This window comes from Blennius ocellaris (assembly GCF_963422515.1).
Source record: "Blennius ocellaris genome assembly, chromosome: 23".
NCBI lineage: Eukaryota > Metazoa > Chordata > Actinopteri > Blenniiformes > Blenniidae > Blennius > Blennius ocellaris.
This window is the reverse complement of record NC_137672.1, coordinates 17,099,724-17,120,721: the sequence shown is the minus strand read 5'-3', so window position 1 is coordinate 17,120,721 and position 20,998 is coordinate 17,099,724. Positions and strand designations below refer to the sequence as shown.

Below are 20,998 nucleotides of genomic sequence, written 5' to 3'. Positions count from 1 at the left end.
AACCACATTGGAATACATTTGTAAAAGTCCCCAGTGTGCACAAGACAGGTACAGCCATAAAACAACATTAATTAAAAAGTACATAAATAAAACAGGATAAAAGTACAGAAATAAAACAAAGAGAACAGTAAACAATTGACACTGTGAAATCGATCGACTGAAACAGATTCAATAAAGTGCAAGATCATACATTAAAGTGCTCTGTTTAGACTGATAACAGCTTGTGGAAAGAAGCTGCTGGCATATCGAGATGTCCTGCATCTCAGCGAACGACATCTTCTGCCAGAAGGAAGAAGCTGGAACAAGGTTTTTCCAGGGTGGCCAGAAGAGTCATTGACGATTCCAAGTGCTCGGTTTAAAAGTCTGGATTTATAAAGAACTTCCAGAACAGGAAGCTCACAGCCCACAGTCGTCTTTGCAGAGCGGAGCACCTTGTTTAGAGCTCTCCTCTCTTTGTCTGTGGTGTTACCAAACCACACAGTCACAGAGCCAACAAGTAAACTTTCAATGGTGCAGCGATAAAAATTAAGCAGGATCTTAGAGTTAGTGGTAAATTCTCTAAGTCTACGTAGAAAGTAGAGACGCTGACGAGCTTTTTTAACAACCCGGTGAGTGTTTTTGACCCATTTCAGGTCTTTAGAGAGAGTTAAACCGAGAAACGTGCACTCCTCTACAATCTGCACCTGGGAGTAATCAATAATTACAGGTGTGTGAGAACTGTTCCGGCTAAAGTCAAAGACCAGTTCACATGTTTTTGATACGTTCAGCTGGAGGTTGTTAGCTTTACTCCACTGAACCACATTTTGGATCTCTGCTCTATAAGAGGAATCATCATTATCACTGATGAGACCGATGATGGTGGTGTCATCAGCATATTTGATTATCAAGTTAGAGTCAGAGGAAGATACACAGTCGTGAGTGTACAATGTAAACGATGCATATCGCCCACCCCTACGCCCAATGTTTACAACGTCCTAAGCCCCGCCCCCTTCCTCCTCTTCCTCCAAAACGCAAACTGAATCGGCGTCTCGCTTCCCGTCCAGATCAAAACCATCCTGAGCGGCTTCATCATCCGCGGCTACCTGGGCAAGTGGACGCTGATCATCAAGACCATCACCCTGGTGCTGGCCGTCTCGTCCGGGCTCAGCCTGGGGAAGGAGGGCCCCCTGGTGCACGTGGCGTGCTGCTGCGCCAACATCCTCTGCCACCGCTTCCCCAAGTACCGCAAGAACGAGGCCAAGAGGCGAGAGGTGTTGTCGGCGGCGGCGGCCGTGGGCGTGTCCGTCGCCTTCGGAGCGCCGATAGGAGGAGTCCTGTTCAGTCTGGAGGAGGTGAGTTCGTCCTGCTCAGTGGCAGCAGGAGGCGACCGGACCTCGTGGACGTGTGGAATACGTCACTCCGTTATGTTTGGTGAGGATGAGGTGGTTTTATTGGAGGATACACTTTAGTTTACTAATAATTTTTTGACTACAGACCAGTCGTTTTCAGAAGGATTGTTAACGTTTGGCTGGAAGGAATTTTAAAAACACACCAAAAAAAACTGAAATGTGAAAAATAGGGAAAATTACCATAAATGGGGAAAATGCTAAAACAGTTAAAAAAAAAAAAAAAAAAGAACAAAATTTAGGGGAAAAACATGCACAAGTACTAAAAACAGTCAAAAGTGTTTAAAAAGCTCAAATTGCCAAAAAAACAAAAACAAAAATGAAATGTGAAAAATAGGGAAAATGACCATAAATGGGGAAAATGCTAAAACAGTTAAAAAAAAAAAAAAAGAACAACATTTAGGGGAAAAACATGCACAAGTACTAAAAACAGTCAAAGTGTTTAAAAAGCTCAAATTGCGTAAATAAATAAAAGGGAAAAAAATAGGCGAAACCGCTAAAATCAGGTTAAGAAAAACAAAAGGTTTTACTTCACGAATGTAATTTTTGTATGTATGTTTTTAAAAAGCAGTTTTACCCTCATTTCAAACAAAGTATTTTGCGGCTCTATTTAAATTTTCAGAAGGATTGTTAACGCTTGGCTGGAAAGAGCTTTAAAGAAACAAACAAAAAAAAATGGAATGTGAAAAATAGGGGAAATGACCATAAATGGGGAAAACAGTTTAAAAAAAAAAAGAACAAAATTTAGGGGAAAAACATGCACAAGTACTAAAAATAGTCAAAGTGTTTAAAAAGCTCAAATTGCCTAAACAAAAAACAAAAAACAAAAAAAAAAAAAAAAAAATGAAATGGGAAAATGCTAAAACAGTAAAAAAAAAAAAAAAAAAAAAAGAACACATTTAGGGGAAAAACATGTACATGTACTAAAAACAGTCAAAAGCTCTAATTGCCTAAACAAATTTTTTTTTAAAAGAAAAGAAAAAGGCGAAACCGTTAAAATAAGGTTAAGAAAAAGAAAACATTTTACTTCACGAATGTAATGTTTGTATATATATATATATCTTTAAAAAGCAGTTTTACCCTCATTTCAAACAAAGTATTTTGCTATTTAAATTAGATTTTGGTGGAAAGTGACAAAAATGGCTGTTTTGCTAATAAAGGCAGCTGGACACCATTTATTCAATTTTTTTATTTTTTTATTTAAGATAACATGTATTTGTAGTTGTTTTATCACATGAATGAGGTCAAATCTGTCTATTGGTAAAATAAAAAAAAAAAAGCACCCAGTAAAGCGCCCCCCCCCCCCTGCAGGTGAGCTACTACTTCCCCCTGAAGACGCTGTGGCGCTCCTTCTTCGCCGCCCTGGTGGCGGCCTTCACCCTGCGCTCCATCAACCCGTTCGGGAACAGCCGCCTGGTGCTGTTCTACGTGGAGTTCCACGCCCCCTGGCACCTGGTGGAGCTGCTGCCCTTCATCCTGCTGGGGGTGTTCGGCGGCCTGTGGGGGGCGCTGTTCATCCGGGCCAACATCGCCTGGTGCAAGAGACGTGAGTTGTGTTGTGCCCCTCCCCCCCCTCCCTCCTCCCTCCCCTCCCCCCTCCCCCCCCCCCCCCCCCCCCCCCCCCCCCCTCCCTCCAAACAGGGATGAACCATCCACGCTGAGGTTTTGTGTCCGCTGCAGGTAAGACCACGCGTCTGGGGCACTACCCGGTGACGGAGGTGCTGGTGGTGGCGGCGCTCACCGCCGTGCTAGCCTACCCCAACAGCTACACCAGGATGAGCGGGCCTGAGCTGATCTCGGAGCTGTTCAACGACTGTTCCCTGCTGGACTCGTCCCAGCTGTGCGGCTACAAGCCGGTAAGGAGGGAGTGCGGTGGGAAGTAAAAAAACGGGGGAGGGGATGAACCACCTTCGCAAACGTGTCGGTTCTCTTCCAGCTGACCAACACGTCGGACACGGGGGTGGGGAACACGCTGGGCGACCGCCCGGCCGGGCCGGGCCTCTACACGGCGCTGTGGCAGCTGGCGCTCGCCCTGGTCTTCAAGATCCTCGCCACCATCATCACCTTCGGCATGAAGGTCGGTTCCCTCGCCGCCGCCGCCGACGACTCGCTCTGGCGTCGTCGCCTCTTAAGCTGATCTGGGGCGTGTTTCTAATAGTGATTGATGCGTTTCTTGGGGAAAATGCTAAAACAGTTTAAAAAAAAAAAGAACAAAATTTAAGGGAAAAACATGCACAAGTACTTAAAACAGTCAAAGTGTTTCAAAAGCTCAAATTGCGTAAATAAATAAATTTTTTTAAAAAGAACAAAATTTAGGGGAAAAACATGCACAAGTGCTTAAAACAGTCAAAGTGTTTAAAAAGCTCAGATTGCCTAAACAAATAAAAAAATAATAATAATAATAATTTAAGGGAAAAACATGTACAAGTACTAAAAACAGTCAAAGTGTTTAAAAAGCTCAAATTGCGTAAATAAAAAAAAAAAAAGAACAAAATTTGAAGGAAAAATATGCACAAGTACTAAAAACAGTCAAAGTGTTTAAAAAGCTCAAATTGCGTAAACAAATAATAAAAAAAATTCTAATAATTTAAGGGAAAAACATGCACAAGTACTTAAAACAGTCAAAGTGTTTCAAAAGCTCAAATTGCGTAAATAAATAAATTTTTTAAAAAAGAACAAAATTTAGGGGAAAAATATGCACAAGTGCTTAAAACAGTCAAAGTGTTTAAAAAGCTCAGATTGCCTAAACAAATAAAAAAATTATAATAATAATAATTTAAGGGAAAAACATGTACAAGTACTAAAAACAGTCAAAGTGTTTAAAAAGCTCAAATTGCGTAAATAAAAAAAAAAAAAGAACAAAATTTGAAGGAAAAATATGCACAAGTACTAAAAACAGTCAAAGTGTTTAAAAAGCTCAAATTGCGTAAACAAATAATAAAAAAAATTCTAATAATTTAAGGGAAAAACATGCACAAGTGCTTAAAACAGTCAAAGTGTTTAAAAAGCTCAAATTGCCTAAACAAATTAAAATAAATAAATAAAGGCGAAACCACTAAAATCAGGTTAAGAAAAAGAGAAAATGTTACACCAATGTAATTTTTGCATCTATGTTTTAAAAAAGCAGTTTTACCCTCATTTCAAACAAAGTATTTTGCTATTTAAATTACATTTTGGTGGAAAGTGACAAAAATGGCTGGATTTATTCTTTATTCGAAATAGTATTTCTAATGTTTTTAAATAGACTATATCTTTAAATTTTAATGTGCAAGAGGCTATAAATAGTTTATTAGTATTTTCTCTATAGGAAGCTTTATTTATTATTCTAATAATTCTTTAATGATATGGGTCTCTATTCTACTGTAAAAGTGTTTTCTGTCGTTCAGGTGTCGTCACTTCTTAAGCTGATCTAAACGTGTCGCCCCCCCCCCCCCAGGTTCCCTCTGGCCTCTTCATCCCCAGCATGGCGGTGGGGGCCATCGCCGGCCGGCTGCTGGGCGTCGCCATGGAGCAGCTGGCCTACTACAACCACGACTCCTTCATCTTCAAAGGGTGGTGCACGCCGGGGGCCGACTGCATCACGCCGGGGCTGTACGCCATGGTCGGAGCCGCCGCCTGCCTGGGTGAGTCTTAATGGAGAGAGAGAGAGAGAGAGGGTGCTGCTTGTCGGCCGGGCGTGCAAAAGGCCTCCACCTTCCGGTGGAGCAACACTGATCGGTGTTGTCGGTACAGAACCGGCGTGCTGATTGGCCCACGCCGTCCGCTGTCGCCTCCTTTCAGCCGAGTCTGTTTTGTATTTAGTTTTTCCTTTTATCCGAAGTGGCGTTTAGCCCCCCCCCCCCCCCGCTTGGATTCGATGAAGATAAACCCCGTTTGAGAAGAAAATCAACATTATTGGGAAAAGCTGTGGATAAATCGCGTCATAAAATGAAACAACCCAGACAGTTTGCCTGTTTTCACTTTTCAGGGTTTTTTTTATTTTTATTTATTTATTTTTTATGTCCCCTAGATAGTGTGAATCCATGACAAGCTGGCACACGATTTTATACCCTCCTTTTTTCCCTTTCTTTCTTTTTTTTTTTTTTTTTTTTGTCGTCTCGCCACAAATGAATGAAACGCAGCCCTGAGAAACGGACCGCTGGCACGCCGCGTCACATGTTTGCTATCAAAACAAGACAGATGTTTTAATTCCGAACCGCGAGGACGCCGGCCGTGCAGAGTTCTCGGAGCGTTTATGGTAGCGAGTCGTATCTCTCTATCTCGTAGATCAAAGTCTTAAAGAGGTTATGAAAAGTTCTTCCTCAAAGCACCACGACGTGTTCGTGGTACTTTTGTAGCCCTGGAAGGACGGCGTGTGTTTTTTTTTTACCGCCGATGTAAACGCGAACGGACAAGAGCAATTTCAGGGTTTATGTCTCATCTGGTTCTTCCTCGTCTTAATTCTGTTTGGAACTTTTTCTCTCTGCTCGCAATTCACTCCAAAGTTACGCTTTAGAAAAGTCCCAGATCCGCGGTTTGGAACACAAAGGAAATGACGATTCCTTCATTTTTCAACGTGTTTCAAGGACGTTTGGACGAGACCAGGGGTCGGCAACGTTTAATGCTCAAAGAGCCGTTTGGTCCCGTTTCTCACTGAACACGACACCCAGAGAGCCGCACACATTTTATTTTGACAGTCCCACAGGAAGACCACGCCACACAAAACCTTCTTCACTGCTAATAAACTAAACTACATGAACTAAGCAACAAAATACACAATCATTACCGACACTACAAACCTATAACCCCCAATAATTACATTTAAAACACGACAAACAGAAACTCCCATAATGCATTGCAGCTATCAGCTCCTTTATTGCTACACATTATTAAAGATATATGTGGGAGATCTGGGATTTTTAGAACCATGAGTGTGATGGTGTGTCTTTAATGTCCTGTAGTTGTTGTGTAATTCACTAGAATGTTCCGTCACTCTCAACAAGTCTGTAATGAACCTCCTGGAACTGTCGGCGCTCCACAGCGCAGCAGTTTTACTGTGAAAGGTACAGGAAGCTCCCAGCTTCAGACACCAGTTGAGCCGCTGTCATGACCTGCAGCCGCAATTCTACGTTCTTCATGCCGTTATTGTTGCGTAATGACGTTACGTCGCTGCGTCGTTCACGACCCGCCTACATTTTACCACTCTTTGTCGCGGGACTGCGCTCTGGGTGGCGCCTTGCCTCCTTACGTCCCTCCGGGATGAACTGCAGTGGGGCCGAGGCTCAAGGAGCCACAGTGGAGGGATCAAAGAGCCGTAGTGGAGGGATCAAAGAGCCGTAGTGGAGGGATCAAAGAGCCGCAGTGGAGGGATCAAAGAGCCGCGGGTTGCCGACCCCTGGACTAGAAAAAGCACCTGCTGCCCTCTACTGGCCAAATGTATTAACAGCCACACCAAAATCCTGACATGTTTTGTCGTCCTATTCCCTAAAGGATTTGTTTTTTCCCCCTCTTTTAATTAATTTCTAATATAGAATTGGATCCCCGATCAACAAAATCCTGGAAGATAATTTGTTCATCTTATAAAAAAAACAAAACAGTTTTACAGTAGTAATGTGTTTTAAGGTTGCTGAAACGAATAGAAAATATTTTAATTCGACATAGTTTGTGAATTAAGAAGCTGTTCTTGGTTCGAAAGCTAAAAACGCAAAAAAAACAACACTAATTCCACATATTCTCCGGCTGACGTTGTGTAAAAAGACGAGCTCCATTTCTTAAAATGTCTTCATCGATAGGGATAAAAGCCTTTTGAGGTTTCGCCGGTTGTTTCGCCCCACAGAGACGCTCCTTGGCACCACTTTAAGAGAATAAAGCCTCGATTCCTGGCCACAGCCGAGGGACATGATTGTAATTGGATTCAGGCTGGAAGAAGCACTGGAGAATTTCTGCACCAAAAAAAAAACAAACAAAAGAAAACATTGGGTTTCAGATAAAGAAACGTCAGAACGCATTTACGTGACATTAAACCGCAAACGTTTCTCTCTTCATCTCGACCTGCGTAATAAATCCCCGCTCCATTTGATATCGTTTATGATCCCTGTCTTTCGTTTTGTTTTGTTTTGCGTCTGGTGTACTCATGTTTTTGTTTCTATGTTCTGATACCAATATTTAGTTTTTTTGTTGTCATGACCTCCAAATCCTCTGCAGATAAGGAGAATTTAAAAGCTTGTCCCGTCTCGCCTCCCGCGCTAGGTGGAGTGACCCGCATGACGGTGTCGCTGGTCGTCATCATGTTCGAACTGACCGGCGGTCTGGAGTACATCGTCCCCCTCATGGCCGCCGCCATGACCAGCAAGTGGGTGGCCGACGCCTTCGGGAGGGAGGGGATTTACGAGGTGAGCTGTCTGTGAGCATTTCTCTATCTATCTATCTATCTATCTATCTATCTATCTATCTATCTATCTATCTATCTATCTATCTATCTATCTATCTATCTATCTATCTATCTATCTATCTATCTATCTATCTATCTATCTATCTATCTATCGAGCTGTCTGTCTGTCTGTCTATATTTATATTTATTTCTTTATATTTCTTTATTCATTTATTTATTTATTCATCCATTTATTTGTTTATATTTATTCATTTATTTATTTATGTATTTATGTATATATTTATTTACTTATTTATATTTACTTATTTATTTTATATTTATTTACTTACTTATTTATTTATATTTATTCATTTATTCATTCATTCATTTATATATTTAAATTTACTTATTTATTTATTTATCTATTCATTTATCTATTCATTTATTTATTTATATTTATTCATTTATTTATATTTATTCATCCATTCATTCATTTATTTATATTTATTTACTTAGTTATTTATTTATATTTATTTATTAATTTATATATTTATATTCATTCATTCTTCATTTATTTATTTATTGTTGCTTTGAGCCCTTCTCAGGGTAAGTCTCTCCTCTCTGCCGTCCTTCAGGCTCACATTCGGCTGAACGGCTACCCGTTCCTGGAGCCCAAGGAGGAGTTTGACCACAGCAGCCTGGCGGTGGACGTGATGAGGCCGCGGAGGGCCGACCCCACCCTGGCCGTGCTCACCCAGGAGGGCATGACTGTGGGGGAAGTGGAGGTACGGGGGGGATCAAATAGTTGGTTTTTCTCACAATTCACCTTGATGTAGATTGTTGGTTTGACCCTGCAGTTACCTGTGTTTCCTCCTGTGTTTCCCCCTGTGGTTCCCCCTGTGTTTCCTTCTGTTTCCTTCTGTTTCCTTCTGTTTCCTCCTGTTTCCTCCTGTGTTTCCCCCTGTGGTTCCCCCTGTGTTTCCTTCTGTTTCCTTCTGTTTCCTTCTGTTTCCTCCTGTTTCCTCCTGTGTTTCCCCCTGTGTTTCCTTCTGTTTCCTCCTGTTTCCTCCTGTGTTTCCCCTTGTTTCCCCCTGTGTTTCCCCCTGTGTTTCCTTCTGTTTCCTTCTGTTTCCTTCTGTTTCCCCCTGTGTTTCCTTCTGTTTCCTTCTGTTTCCTCCTGTTTCCTCCTGTTTCCTCCTGTGTTTCCTCCTGTGTTTCCTCCTGTGTTTCCCCCTTTGTTTCCTCCTGTGTTTCCCCCTGTGTTTCCTCCTGTGTTTCCCCCTGTGTTTCCTTCTGTTTCCTCCTGTTTCCTCCTCTGTTTCCTCCTGTGTTTCCTCCTCTGTTTCCTCCTGTGTTTCCTCCTGTGTTTCCTCCTGTTTCCTCCTGTGTTTCCTCCTGTGTTTCCTCCTGTGTTTCCTCCTGTGTTTCCTCCTGTGTTTCCTCCTGTGTTTCGTCCTGTGTTTCCCCCTGTGTTTCATCCTGTGTTTCCTTCTGTTTCCTCCTGTTTCCTCTTCTGTTTCCTCCTGTGTTTCCTCCTGTGTTTCCCCCTGTGTTTCCTCCTGTGTTTCCCCCTGTGTTTCCCCCTGTGTTTCCCCCTGTGTTTCCCCCTGTGTTTCCCCCTGTGTTTCCCCCTGTGTTTCCCCCTGTGTTTCCTCCTGTGTTTCCCCCTGTGTTTCCTCTTGTTTCCTCCTGTATTTCCTTCTGTTTCCCCCTGTGTTTCCCCCTGTGTTTCCTCCTGTGTTTCCCCCTGTGTTTCCCCCTGTGTTTCCCCCTGTGTTTCCCCCTGTGTTTCCTCTTGTTTCCCCCTGTGTTTCCCCCTGTGTTTCCCCCTGTGTTTCCCCCTGTGTTTCCTCCTGTGTTTCCCCCTGTGTTTCCTCCCAGGCGCTGGTGGAGAGCACGGACTACAGCGGCTTCCCCGTGGTCGTCTCCCCGGAGTCCCAGAGGCTGGTGGGATTCGTGCTCCGGCGGGACCTGCTCATATCCATAGGTGCTTGTCCGCCTCGTCCTCCCGCACACACACCAACATGCACGAAGTATAAAAATCTTCCGAATACAAAACCTGTGCAAACTGATAGCCGTTTTCCTAATGTGCTTTTCTGCTTCCTCTCCTCTAATTTTTTTTTTTTTTTTTTTTTTTTATTAAAAAAAAGACATTTTTAAATACATTACAGTCATTCCAATTTGCTTTTATAGAGAAAATAGAAAAGCCCAACATATCCACATGAGCAAGCAGGTGTGTTTGCGACTGTGGAAAGAAAAACTCCCCCAACAGGAGAAACTGTTGTAGAAACCAGTCAGAGGTGGAGGAATTCTGCTGACCGGTTGGGTTGAAAGGAGAGAGGAGAGGAGAGGAAAGACAGAGAAAGACTTGGTGGGGAGATACATACAATAGCCTTGTTAGTGCTTCATACATTAAAAAAAATTTTTTTTTTATAATACAGTAATCACAGTGATCTAAATATTTTCCAACTGCCATGAGATTAAACCAGCCTGAGCAACAACGGAGCAAAAACCAAAATAATCACAACAATTAAAACAAAAGGACACAAAACAAAAAACGAAAAAAAGAAACGAGAAAGACAAACAGAACGAAACAAAAAAAAAACCCACCAACAACAACAACAAAAAAAGCAAACAGCAACTTGATTTTGATAATTTAACAGAACAATCTCGTCAATGAGGAGTGGAAGCGTGTGCGTGTGCGTGTGCGTGTGCGTGTGCGTGTGCGTGTGCGTGTGTGTGTGTGTGTGTGTGTGTGTGTGGTTTGTCCTCTGGATGTGAATGGAACTGTTGTGGGGGGGCCCGCAGTACCACCCCATTTTTTTTTTTTTTTTAATACAAGAGACTTTTACTGATCCGCATTCATAAAAGCTTTAATTGATTCCAACCATGTGCTTGGAAGTCGACACCGTCCTCATAGTGTTTCTATGTATTATGCAGGATTGTCTCATCTACAAAGTGAAAAAAAAAAAACATTTCGTGATCAACAATATCACTTATTCCAGGTTTCAACAGTTATTTTTTTCAATCTTCGTCACTATTTTGTTGCGATTTCAGTTTTTCAACCCCCCCCCGACTTCCCTTCTGGCCCCTCCCCTTGCAGATAACGCCCGCAAGCGCCAGGAGGGCGTGGTGGGCGCGTCCCAGGTGGTGTTCACCGACCACGCCCCCGCCCTGCCCGACGACGCCCCGCCCCCGCTCCGCCTGCGGGGCATCATGGACCTGAGCCCCTTCACCGTCACCGACCACACGCCCATGGACATCACCGTGGACATCTTCCGCAAGCTGGGGCTGCGCCAGTGTCTGGTCACACACAACGGGTAAGGAGTTGAGAGAGAGAAGGAAGAGTTTTGACTCCCACTCTCCCTGGGCGGAGGAGTGACGGGCGGATGCGGAGGGGAGGGGAGGGGTCATTCCTCTGTGAGGTCATGCATTGAAGGGAAAGAGAGGAGGCAATCGGGGAGGCGAACGCGGTTAATACAGGCACAGAAACATCTCCAGGTGTTTTCTTTTCTTTTCTTTTTTTTTGCTGCTTTCCCAAACAACCCTAAATTCCCACCGTCGCCATTCCCATGACCTTTCCTCGATCCGTCCCTCCGTCCCTCCATCCCTCCATCCATCCATCTCGTGGCTTTTCGGGGGCAGAAAGAACCTGTTACGGTTACGCAGCTTCGAAAGCACGTGGGCTATTTGGGCTTTTGCCGACGAGAACATAAAGCAGGAGGATAAGAGGAGCCGTCCTCTCTTTTTTTTTTTTTTTGGCTCCGAATCAGTTTCCCGCCGCTCCAGAAATCCTTCAACTGTGCCTCTTCAAAGTGCTCCGTCCCTGGCATGTTTGAGGAAAAATGAGCAGAGGATGAGTGTGCGAGTGTGCGTGTGTGTGTGTGTGTGTGTGTGTGTGTGTGTGTGTGTGTGTGTGTGTGTGTGTGTGTGTGTGTGTGTGTGTGTGTGTGTGTGTGTGTGTGTGTGCGTGCGTGTGTGTGTTCTCCTTTTGTTGTTATTGTTTTCATACCCCAGACGTCTCCGCTCGACTTCAGACGCGGCGCTTCTACAAAGTGGCCGCCCCCCCCCCCCCGGCGGCCATCAACTCCACGCCGAGGACGAGTCTGTGTAAACAACGCACGCCGAAGCGCGTTATTTTGAAGGGAAACACGGCGGCGGGCCGGGTTTCGAACCTCGGTGCAGATTTACCTAAACGAAGTCGTTTTGGAAGCAAAAAAAAAAATAATATAAATGAACTCGCGAAGGGGGACGTTTCACTGGAGACTTGTTCTAACTTGTTTTTCTGTGAAACATTTATTTTAGCTTTTGAAAAAGATATTTAATACCATTTTGACGTTTTTATTGAGCAAGCTCATTCTTTGCCCTGAAACAAAGACAAGATGTAGATTTGTGGGGATCTAGAGGTCATTGAACTGGAATGAGAAGCTTAAGAAGAGAAGAAACTCCTTGAATTTCGTTATTTCTTTGTTTTATAAGTCGTTTATTGGATACAGAAAATCGAAGTATGTGACCGCTGGCTGCCGTGCTTTATTTTCATTAGTTTTTATTATAGCAAATGAAAGGTAACAGATCCAAACAAGACTTTTATGTACAAAGGTCATTGAACATAAAGCGTATTACTGCAGGAAGTCGATTGAAAAAAAAGCAGCAAAATGTGCTTTTAGCCCATTATTATTCCTCTCATGTAAGAGTGGAACAACATTTAAAGTCCACTTTATGAGCACAGAATAAGCCGCTAGCGCAGAGCGCATCCGTTAACAGTGTGTTTGTTGACAAAACTTCAGGGAAACGTGAGACGACTGAGATCGTTCATCAACTGATGGAACGTTACATCTGTTGTTAACCTGGCAAACAATTACACCTTAATAACATCCAGCAGTACGAGCTTTGTGTTTGTTTCCTTTCAGCTCGCTGAGAGTTTATCTGCTTTTTCTTCAGTTGCTCTGTTTCAGTCCTCTGCTGCTTATTTATACATAATTTTTTATTTAAATCCTGCAGTGTGACCTTTTCTTTTAAGTAACATTGTGATCGTGCCGTCATACAGTGACACCTAGTGGTCGCGAGTGGTATATTTACATGGTTTAATTTCTCCTCGACATAAAAAACGTCAAAGGACTTAAGAAATGTGGGATTTATAATCACAAAAGCACAAGCGTGATCAAAAGTTGTGTTTTTACCCCCCCCGTTTCCATGGCGACAGAGTTGGACCTTTCTCCCGGAGCTGCGTTTCGATCGGCTGTCGGGCAACGTCGGTAGATTTTGCTTTTTTAATCCCTCCAAAGACGATGAACTTAAGACGTTCAGTGATTCAGACGCACTCGGGGCAGAAAAATTCCTACTTTTAATCAACCAAGCGACTTCAGTTTCCTCGTTCACGAACCCGTTAGCGACTCAAAAATCTGCGTGTCATTAAAAGCGTCCCGGGTGGCAGCGCCGACGAGGTTTCGCCACGTCGAAACCAGATTTCGCTCGGCCAATCGGAATGTAACCAGTCAAAGATGTTGACCAGAGCCCTCGCTTTTGGACTTTTATTTGATATCGTTGCCATCGACCAAACCACGTCCAGCCCCACTCAGACCCACTTAGCCCAACATTTCACACACACACACACACACACACACGCCACATTTGAGTCTGTCAGGCTTTATCTTTTGTCTTCGCCATGACAAAGTACATCGTGGCTCCGCAGAACTCAGAGAGACCAGAACAGAGGATACTCCCACCGAGGATAAACTCAAATCAGCCTTTCACTCATCCCCCCCCCCTTCTCCGTCTCTCACACACACATTTTAGAGTGATTGAGCACATTCCCTCAAGTTTACAGAAATAGTGTACGTTACCATCTCCCCGGAGTGAAACGCTGCCATGGAGACGTCGAGGCCTCGGCGTATACACACAGATACTTGGGGAAAAAAGAGGAAAATGTGAATGTAAGACAAGTTTTATCAGCTTGAGCCATAAAGGCGGCGGCAGAAAAGCCTGACTTAATCACCTTCAGTCAGACATTAAATAGTTAAATAGTAGGGATGTTAATTACTGGCCAATTAAAGGATCCAGGCTCAATACATTCAGGCATTTTCCGACTTTAATCACAGTGTCTCTCTCTCTCCACAACTGATACGGAATTATCCCAATTGTGGCGAGCCCGGCTCGTCACTGCAGCCGGTGCTCAGTGCAACTTATCCTCAAAACGTTTAGAGCGGAATTGTGGTTCCGACGGAGCAAAGCGCCGCCGCACGCGGTCTGTTTTTCTATACCGTAAATAAGCGACAGAATTATGGAGCCTTTAGAACTTTGGAATTTTAAATTCGGCATCGGGAAAGAATCCAAATTAACGACATTTTCCTTCCTGTTTGTTGACGAAGTCTTTCACTGATGGCGGAAACGTCGTAAATAAAAACCAGCACATGGGAAGAGGCCGTTGCTGATTGCAGCGGTTCCTATTTTTCTTCGGTTCCTTTTTTGGGGTTTTATTTCTTTCCACCGTCTTCCTCCAGCATTGGGTCTCGGGGGGGGGGGGGGGGGGGACCCGAGCGGTTTGTCGCTGCCGAGACGGGAAACGCAGATTAAACCCCGGAGACGACGTACAATCACGCCGTCTCAAGTCTCCAGTTAACCCCGAGGTGTCAAGACATTTCAGTCCAGAGGCCAAACGGCTCAGTTTCACCCTGACCGGTCAAACAGTGGCTTAATAATCCTCCAGATCGGAACTCTTAAGTTCTTCTTCGTCGCGGCGCAACGTGAAAATGTATATTTTCGCCAAAATAATCGCTACAATCTTCACACGAAGCCAATTTTAATTCAACGTCGTGGCGCAAAATACATTGAAATGCCCCCAAAAACTTGCACGTTTATACGAACTCGCATTTTTATAGTTTGTGTCGTAGTTTGGTGTCCAGGTTGGCGCCTCTTGGCGGCCATCTTTGGCCCTTTGGACCAGTTGTGTAAAGTCCTCCAGAAGTAGCTCAGCAATCGAGAGCCAAATGAAAATCGGGACACTTTTAACGACATGCAGATTTTTGAGTCGCTAGCGGGTTCATGAACGAGGGAACCGAAGTCGCTTGGTTGAGTAAAAGTAGGAATTTTTCTGCCCACGAGTGCGTCTGAATGACTGAACGTCTTAAGTTCATCGTCTTTGGAGGGGTGGCCGGACCAAACGCCCGAATTAAAAAAGCAAAACATACCGATGTTGCCCGACAGCCGATCAAAACGCAGCTCCGTGAAAAAGGTCCAACTCTGTCTCCATGGAAACGGGGGGGGGGGGGGGGGGGGGAAACCACAACTTTTGATAACGCTTGTGCTTTTGTGATTATAAATCCCACATTTCTGAAGTCTTTTGACGTTATTTATGTCAAGGAGAAATTAAACTATGTAAATATACCATTGGTGACCACTAGGTGTCACTGTATGACGGCACGATCACAATGTTACTTGAAAGAAAAGAATCCCCGCTAACGGATCTTCACGTCAGTGAGACTTCCACGTCCTCGGGACGTGGAAGTCTCACTGACGTGAAGATCCGTTAGCGGGGATCCCGATGTTACGAGCCCAAGCTAAAGCTCCAGACCCCTGGATGACGGTTTTTTTGAATTTTTTTGCTTGATTCGGCAGGTTTGTGTTTTTGTGTCGGGTTCCTCTAAACGACTCAGCGTCTGGGAATGAAGTCGCTCTGACCCACCAAAACAGACCTTGAGGCTCCTTTAAGGAGGTTTTTTTTTTAACCCGTCGTCTCGCGGGCCGCCGCCGCCGCCGCCGCCGCCTCCCGAGGATGGATACTGTTAATTCTCGCCACTCGACTATTTTCCCAGACTATTCCCGGTTCAAGGTCGTCCTCGTCAGCAGGAATCCCGTCCACTCTTGACACGTGCGATTAGATCTAAGAACCCGAAATGCTCTCCCGTGCCTCGTGTTTCAGTTTAGGCTTTCGGCAAAAACAAGCTTGTCGCCTGTGCTCGTTTTACCGCAAAAACATCCTGCCGTCCACCAAGCCTCCTCACAGTTGCTTTCTATTTAGTCCCCCCCCTCCCCTCCCCCTCCCCCTCCCCCTCTTAAAACCTTCTTCATTTGCACTTGTGGAAACTCGCACGCTTTTATGACTGCATGTCAGTCCTGTCAGATCATTTGTCTTCCCCCTTGTGAACAGATGGTTCACAAGGGGGAGAAAAAAATAAAAAAACAACAACAAACAAGAAAAGAGCCTCTTGGCAAACCTCATAATGTCCGACCACTTTAAGGCGACTCTGCCCGTTTATAATTTTGTAATAGAACTAAATGTTCTTGCGAGGGTTTGTGCGATTCATGTGTTACGTGGCGTTTTCTTCCCGTCGGCCAGGTGGAAATATTTCATCCCTTTTTATTACTGACGTCTTATTAACTCGCTCACATCACAGGAAACAGCGTTAAAGTGAACGCCAGACGTCCCGGTGTTTAGTTTTAATTTCCATTACGACCGGTTAGAGGTCAGAATCGCCTCCGAGAGCAAATGTTCACGTCCGATCTGGGGCGGTTCAATGGCGGCGCCGATTTACTGTTCTGGGAACTGACGATCGGACCAGACTGGAGAAAAAGCATCGGGGGTTGTTTTTTTTGCTTTTTCATTTCAGAAAAGTTTTGCGGTTAGATGGCAACGTTTTGAAAAATGATGTAGTTTCCATGTCGGGCCACTAGAGGGTGCCGTTTGCTTTTTGTACTGAAACCACACACACACACACACACACACACACACACATATACGCAGAGAAAACAATACTATAAACATGAACACACACTTTTGTATTGTTATTACAGTCCTGAGCGCTGTGAGGTCTTCCTGACGAATGAAAACATGGTCAAAATATCACTTTTTTTTTTTTATATATATCTTTTTATAACCTGCATTTCTGAAGCCAAATGAAGACATTAAATGCTACTTTATTATTTAACTACATCAATTCCTGTAGACGCACTCGGGGTCTCTGTGGCCCAGACTAAAACGGAGTTACTGTTTCTTAACATCTGCTTTGAGTTGTCGAAGTCCCCCCCCCCCCCCCCAACCCCAACCCCACAACAAAAAAAACCTGCTTAACAGCTAATTTCAGAGCAGAGCAACACTCAAATGTCTCAAAGTCAAACGAAGTATGAAAAATGACTTTCGTTCAGAGCCTCAAAAAAAAAAAAAAAGTTACAAAGAAATGTGAAAATGTCCTTTCAACAAGTCTTGGCCACCCCTCTTGATTGGGGGGGGGGGGGGTAAGGGAGGGGGGGACCCCTGTAGCCCACCTAGTTGTTTCTCTGGTTTCGAACGCCGGGTGTGAACGTCAAAGCATTTAACCCCCGAAGTGACAGTTGTAATCCAATCAGGCCTCTCTCTCTCTCTCTCTCTCTGTCTCTCTCTCTCTCTCTCTCTCTGTCTCTCTCTCTGTCTCTCTCTCTGTCTCTCTCTCTCTCGCTCTCTCTGTCTCTCTCTCTGTCTCTGTCTCTCTGTGTCTCTCTCTCTCTCTCTCTCTCTGTCTCTCTCTCTCTCTCTGTGTCTCTCTTTCTCTGTCTCTCTCAGTGCCTCTCTCTCTCTCTCTCTCTCTCTGTGTGTGTGTCTCTCTCTCTGTGTCTGTCTCTCTCTCTCTCTCTCTCTCTATGTCTGTCTCTCTCTCTGTCTGTCTCTCTCTCTCTCTCTCTCTCTGTCTCTCGCTCTCTCTGTCTCTCTCTCTCTCTCTCTCGCTCTCTCTGTCTCTCTCTCTGTCTCTGTCTCTGTCTCTGTCTCTCTCTGTGTCTCTCTCTCTCTCTCTCTCTCCGTCTCTCTCTCTCTCTCTGTGTCTCTCTTTCTCTGTCTCTCTCTCTTTCTCTGTCTCTCTCAGTGCCTCTCTCTCTCTCTCTCTCTCGCTCTCTCTGTCTCTCTCTCTGTCTCTGTCTCTCTCTGTGTCTCTGTCTCTCTCTGTGTCTCTCTCTCTCTCTCTCTCTCTCTCCGTCTCTCTCTCTCTCTCTCTCTCTCTTTCTCTGTCTCTCTCAGTGCCTCTCTCTCTCTCTCTCTCTCTGTCTCTCTCTCTCTCTCTCTCTATCGGTTTATTCAAAGTTTCTCTGTGTGTTTTGTAACTCTCTATGTTCACCTCTCATCCAATAATGGTAAATTAAAGGAAATAGTCAAGTATAAAAGTAGGTTTTGGATTTCATGGAAGAGTGTAAACACAACAGTTTGGCTTCTTTCCTTTAAAAAAGAAAAGTGTTGAACACATTTTAGTTCAGGAGTCATACAAACTCACTACTTTCGGTCAAAGAAAGTTACAGGGACGGCGGGTTTTGTCTGTGTGTATGTATGTATTTCGCCATCGTCTCGCAAAAAACCAGAATTGCATGACGTTCTCAGGGAGGATTTGTCATTTTCTTAGGATGGTTGAGAGCGATTGCATCAGAGGTCAAAGGTCGAGGTCTCGAAAAGACGTATTTTTGCAATAACGTGATCAGTTTTAATCCACATGACGTCAAACTGGCGCCAAACGCGTCACTTTTCAATTCCCTATCCTCCGACGTGTCACATGATGCAGTGATGTCATCACCCTGTTCATTGGTATGGGGGGGGGGGGGTCAAAGGTCAGGGGGAGGGGGGGGACACACGGACGTCAGTGTCAGACAGTGAGAACATGAAGCAATTCAAACGACAAATGGTGGAAGTGGGTGGATCAACTCTAATCAGTGGTTTCCATGGTAACACGTGTGGCGTCGGCGAAGGTATAGAGCCGGGCCGGTTAAAATAAGCTACGAATTTCAACTTCAAAGTATTTACTTGTCGTGGCGACAGAGTGTACGTGATGTAAAATGTAAACATTTGATTGTAAAACCAAACAATTGCTACTGAAAAATGGCAACAATCTCAACAAAAAAGCCAAAATGGGGAAAAAACAAAACTGTTGCATGATTTTATGTTTTGGCTCAAGTTTGACTCTGATGGAACCACGTTCCTCTACTGCAGTTCTGATTATATATATATTTCTATACGCCACATCACCTTGCTTTCCAATCTGTTCGTTAACGTTGTTCTGCTTCTGTCGCTCTTCTTCTTTTCTTTTTTTTTGGTTTCTTTTCCATGAGATCAAAGCGTGATATGAAATCATCTGACTCTTATTGTCGCCCCGCCCTCCTCTCCCCCTCTCCTCCTCTCCCCCTCTCCCCCTCTCCTCCTCTCCTCCTCTCCTCCTCTCCCCCTCTCCTCCTCTCCCCCTCTCCTTTTTCCTCCTCTCCTCCTCTCCCCCTCTTCTCCTCTCCTCCTCTCTCCCTCACCCCCTCTCCTCTTCTCCTTCTTTCCCCCTCTCCTCCTCTTCCCCTCTCCTACTCTTCTCCTCTCATCCACTCCCCTTCTCCTCTCTCCCTTACCCCCTCTCCTCCTCTCCCCCTCTCCTCTCTCCCTCTCCCCCTCCTCTCCTTCTCTCTCTCTCCTCCTCTCACCCTCTCCTCCTTCCCCTCTTCTCCTCTCCTCCTCTTCTCCTCCTCTCCTCTCCTCTCTCCCTCTCCCCCCTCTCCTCTCCTCCTCCTCTCCTCTCCTCCTCCTCCTCTCCCCCTCTCCTCCTCTCTCCCTCTCCTCCTCCTCCCCCTCTCCCCCTCTCCCCCCCCCCCCCCCCACCATTACAGGAGGCTGCTGGGAATCATCACTAAGAAGGACATCCTCAAACACATGGCTCAGATCGCCAACAGAGACCCCGACTCCATCCCTTCAACTGAAGCTCGCTCGCCCTCCCTCCCTCCCTCCCTCCCTCGCTCGCCCCCACCTCCTCCTCCTCCTCCTCCGAGACACCGGTTCCCTCTTCAGCTTCAGTGAAAGCCAAGAGAGTCGCGCGTCGTTTGCACAAGTGAATCGAGAACAATGGAGGGTTTTGGGTTTTTTTGTTTCGTTTTTGTTTTTTTTTATTTCCCCCCACCCTTCGGTCAGTTTTGTTTCAGCTTCCAGAGCTCACAGCTGAAAACCATGACTCACCCCCCCCCCCCGGTCCAGATCGGCCCTGACGTCTCACTCAAACCCCCCAGAAGGATCGGAGGTGCAGAAACGAGCCAAGCGGAGTCTTTCACCAGCTCGTCTCTCCTCTCATCTTTAAAGGAGACGTTTTGCAGTTTTGGTGAAGAAGGAGCACAAACAACACAACAGACGTCCCTCCCCCTCCCCCCCCCTTTTTCTTTTTCTTTTTCTTTCTTTTTAATTTTTTTTCCGAAAATCCTCCTCCGTCTGTTTACCATCTCGCTAAATGGAGGCCAGATAATCCTCTTGTCACAGAGCATGTGAGAGAAGACGGGGTGGAGGAGGAGAGAATAGAGACATCGGGAGGTGGAGGGGGGGGGGGGAGGTGGGGGAGGGAGGGGTGGGGAGATAAAGTGAGGTTTGGAGAGCTCTGTGCCGTCCCCTCCGGGCCGCCATGGCGAGTCCAGACAGAGCTCCGAGCCGGGCTGATGGATGCTCCCGACACTCCCTCCCCCCCCTCCCCCCCTCCCTCCCTCCCCGGCGAGGCTTCCTGCAGCTCGGGGGCACGAAGGACACCAGAGGATCGAACACACACCGAGTTACACTCCGTAAAGACTCGTCATGACAGCCTGGGAACTCTGCAGAAATGTCTTTTTCTTTGTTGTTTTTCTTTTTTTCAGACAAACACGGCGGCGTCCTGCCACACAGATGGACAATATGGCATTTATTTTCAACAAACTACACACACACACACACACACACACACACACACACACACACACACACACACATGCGCACACACACCGTGCTGCAGAAGCCTTGTCATGCCTTACAGAGGAGTCGCCGTAGTCCCTTCCAGCTGTTGAAGCGCCTCCAGATGCAAAACGTCTAGAAATCACAAAACATGTCATTTATATGTACATGTGAAATCTGTTTGTCTAACTAAATTATTTCGTTGAATCAATACGTCCGTGTTTCTTTTTTTTTACAATTTTTTCTCCCTTTAATCACGTTTCATTTACTTTCAATGCAAATGAATTGGCCACTTTTTGTTGAATATGTGAATATTAACTCTGCGTTTCTGCGTTTCCCGAAGGTTTTTTGCGTTCACATGGCAACGTTGTGAAAACGTTTCTGCCGTTTGCATGGAAACGGAAGAAACGTTCGATACAGTGTAGTTAAACTCTGGGGCCACTTTGGGGGTTGTGTGTTTTTGTTTTGTTTTGGGTTTTTTGCTGATGAAATTACTCATCGTAGCACCGTTTCCAAGGAGACGGGAGTCGGATCGTTTTCAAAAAGTTGCGTTTTCAAAAAGTTGCGTTTTCAAAAAGTTGCATTTTCAAA

General features: G+C 45.1%; 1 protein-coding gene across 2 annotated transcripts in view; it reads left to right on the top strand.

Moving 5' to 3' along the window:
* Positions 1-20,547, top strand: part of clcn5b (chloride channel, voltage-sensitive 5b) — a 39,792-nt gene extending 19,245 nt beyond the window's left edge. For both annotated transcript variants that reach the window (XM_080519175.1, XM_080519174.1), the window contains exons 7-16: positions 1,044-1,331; positions 2,697-2,931; positions 3,066-3,241; positions 3,322-3,462; positions 4,822-5,008; positions 7,614-7,756; positions 8,370-8,519; positions 9,616-9,721; positions 10,838-11,054; positions 19,333-20,547. In XM_080519175.1, coding sequence (XP_080375301.1) covers positions 1,044-1,331; positions 2,697-2,931; positions 3,066-3,241; positions 3,322-3,462; positions 4,822-5,008; positions 7,614-7,756; positions 8,370-8,519; positions 9,616-9,721; positions 10,838-11,054; positions 19,333-19,519 — 1,830 coding nt within the window. In that variant the 3' untranslated portion in view covers positions 19,520-20,547. The remainder of the gene's footprint in view (positions 1-1,043; positions 1,332-2,696; positions 2,932-3,065; positions 3,242-3,321; positions 3,463-4,821; positions 5,009-7,613; positions 7,757-8,369; positions 8,520-9,615; positions 9,722-10,837; positions 11,055-19,332) is intronic.
* Positions 20,548-20,998: the final 451 nt, after the last annotated feature.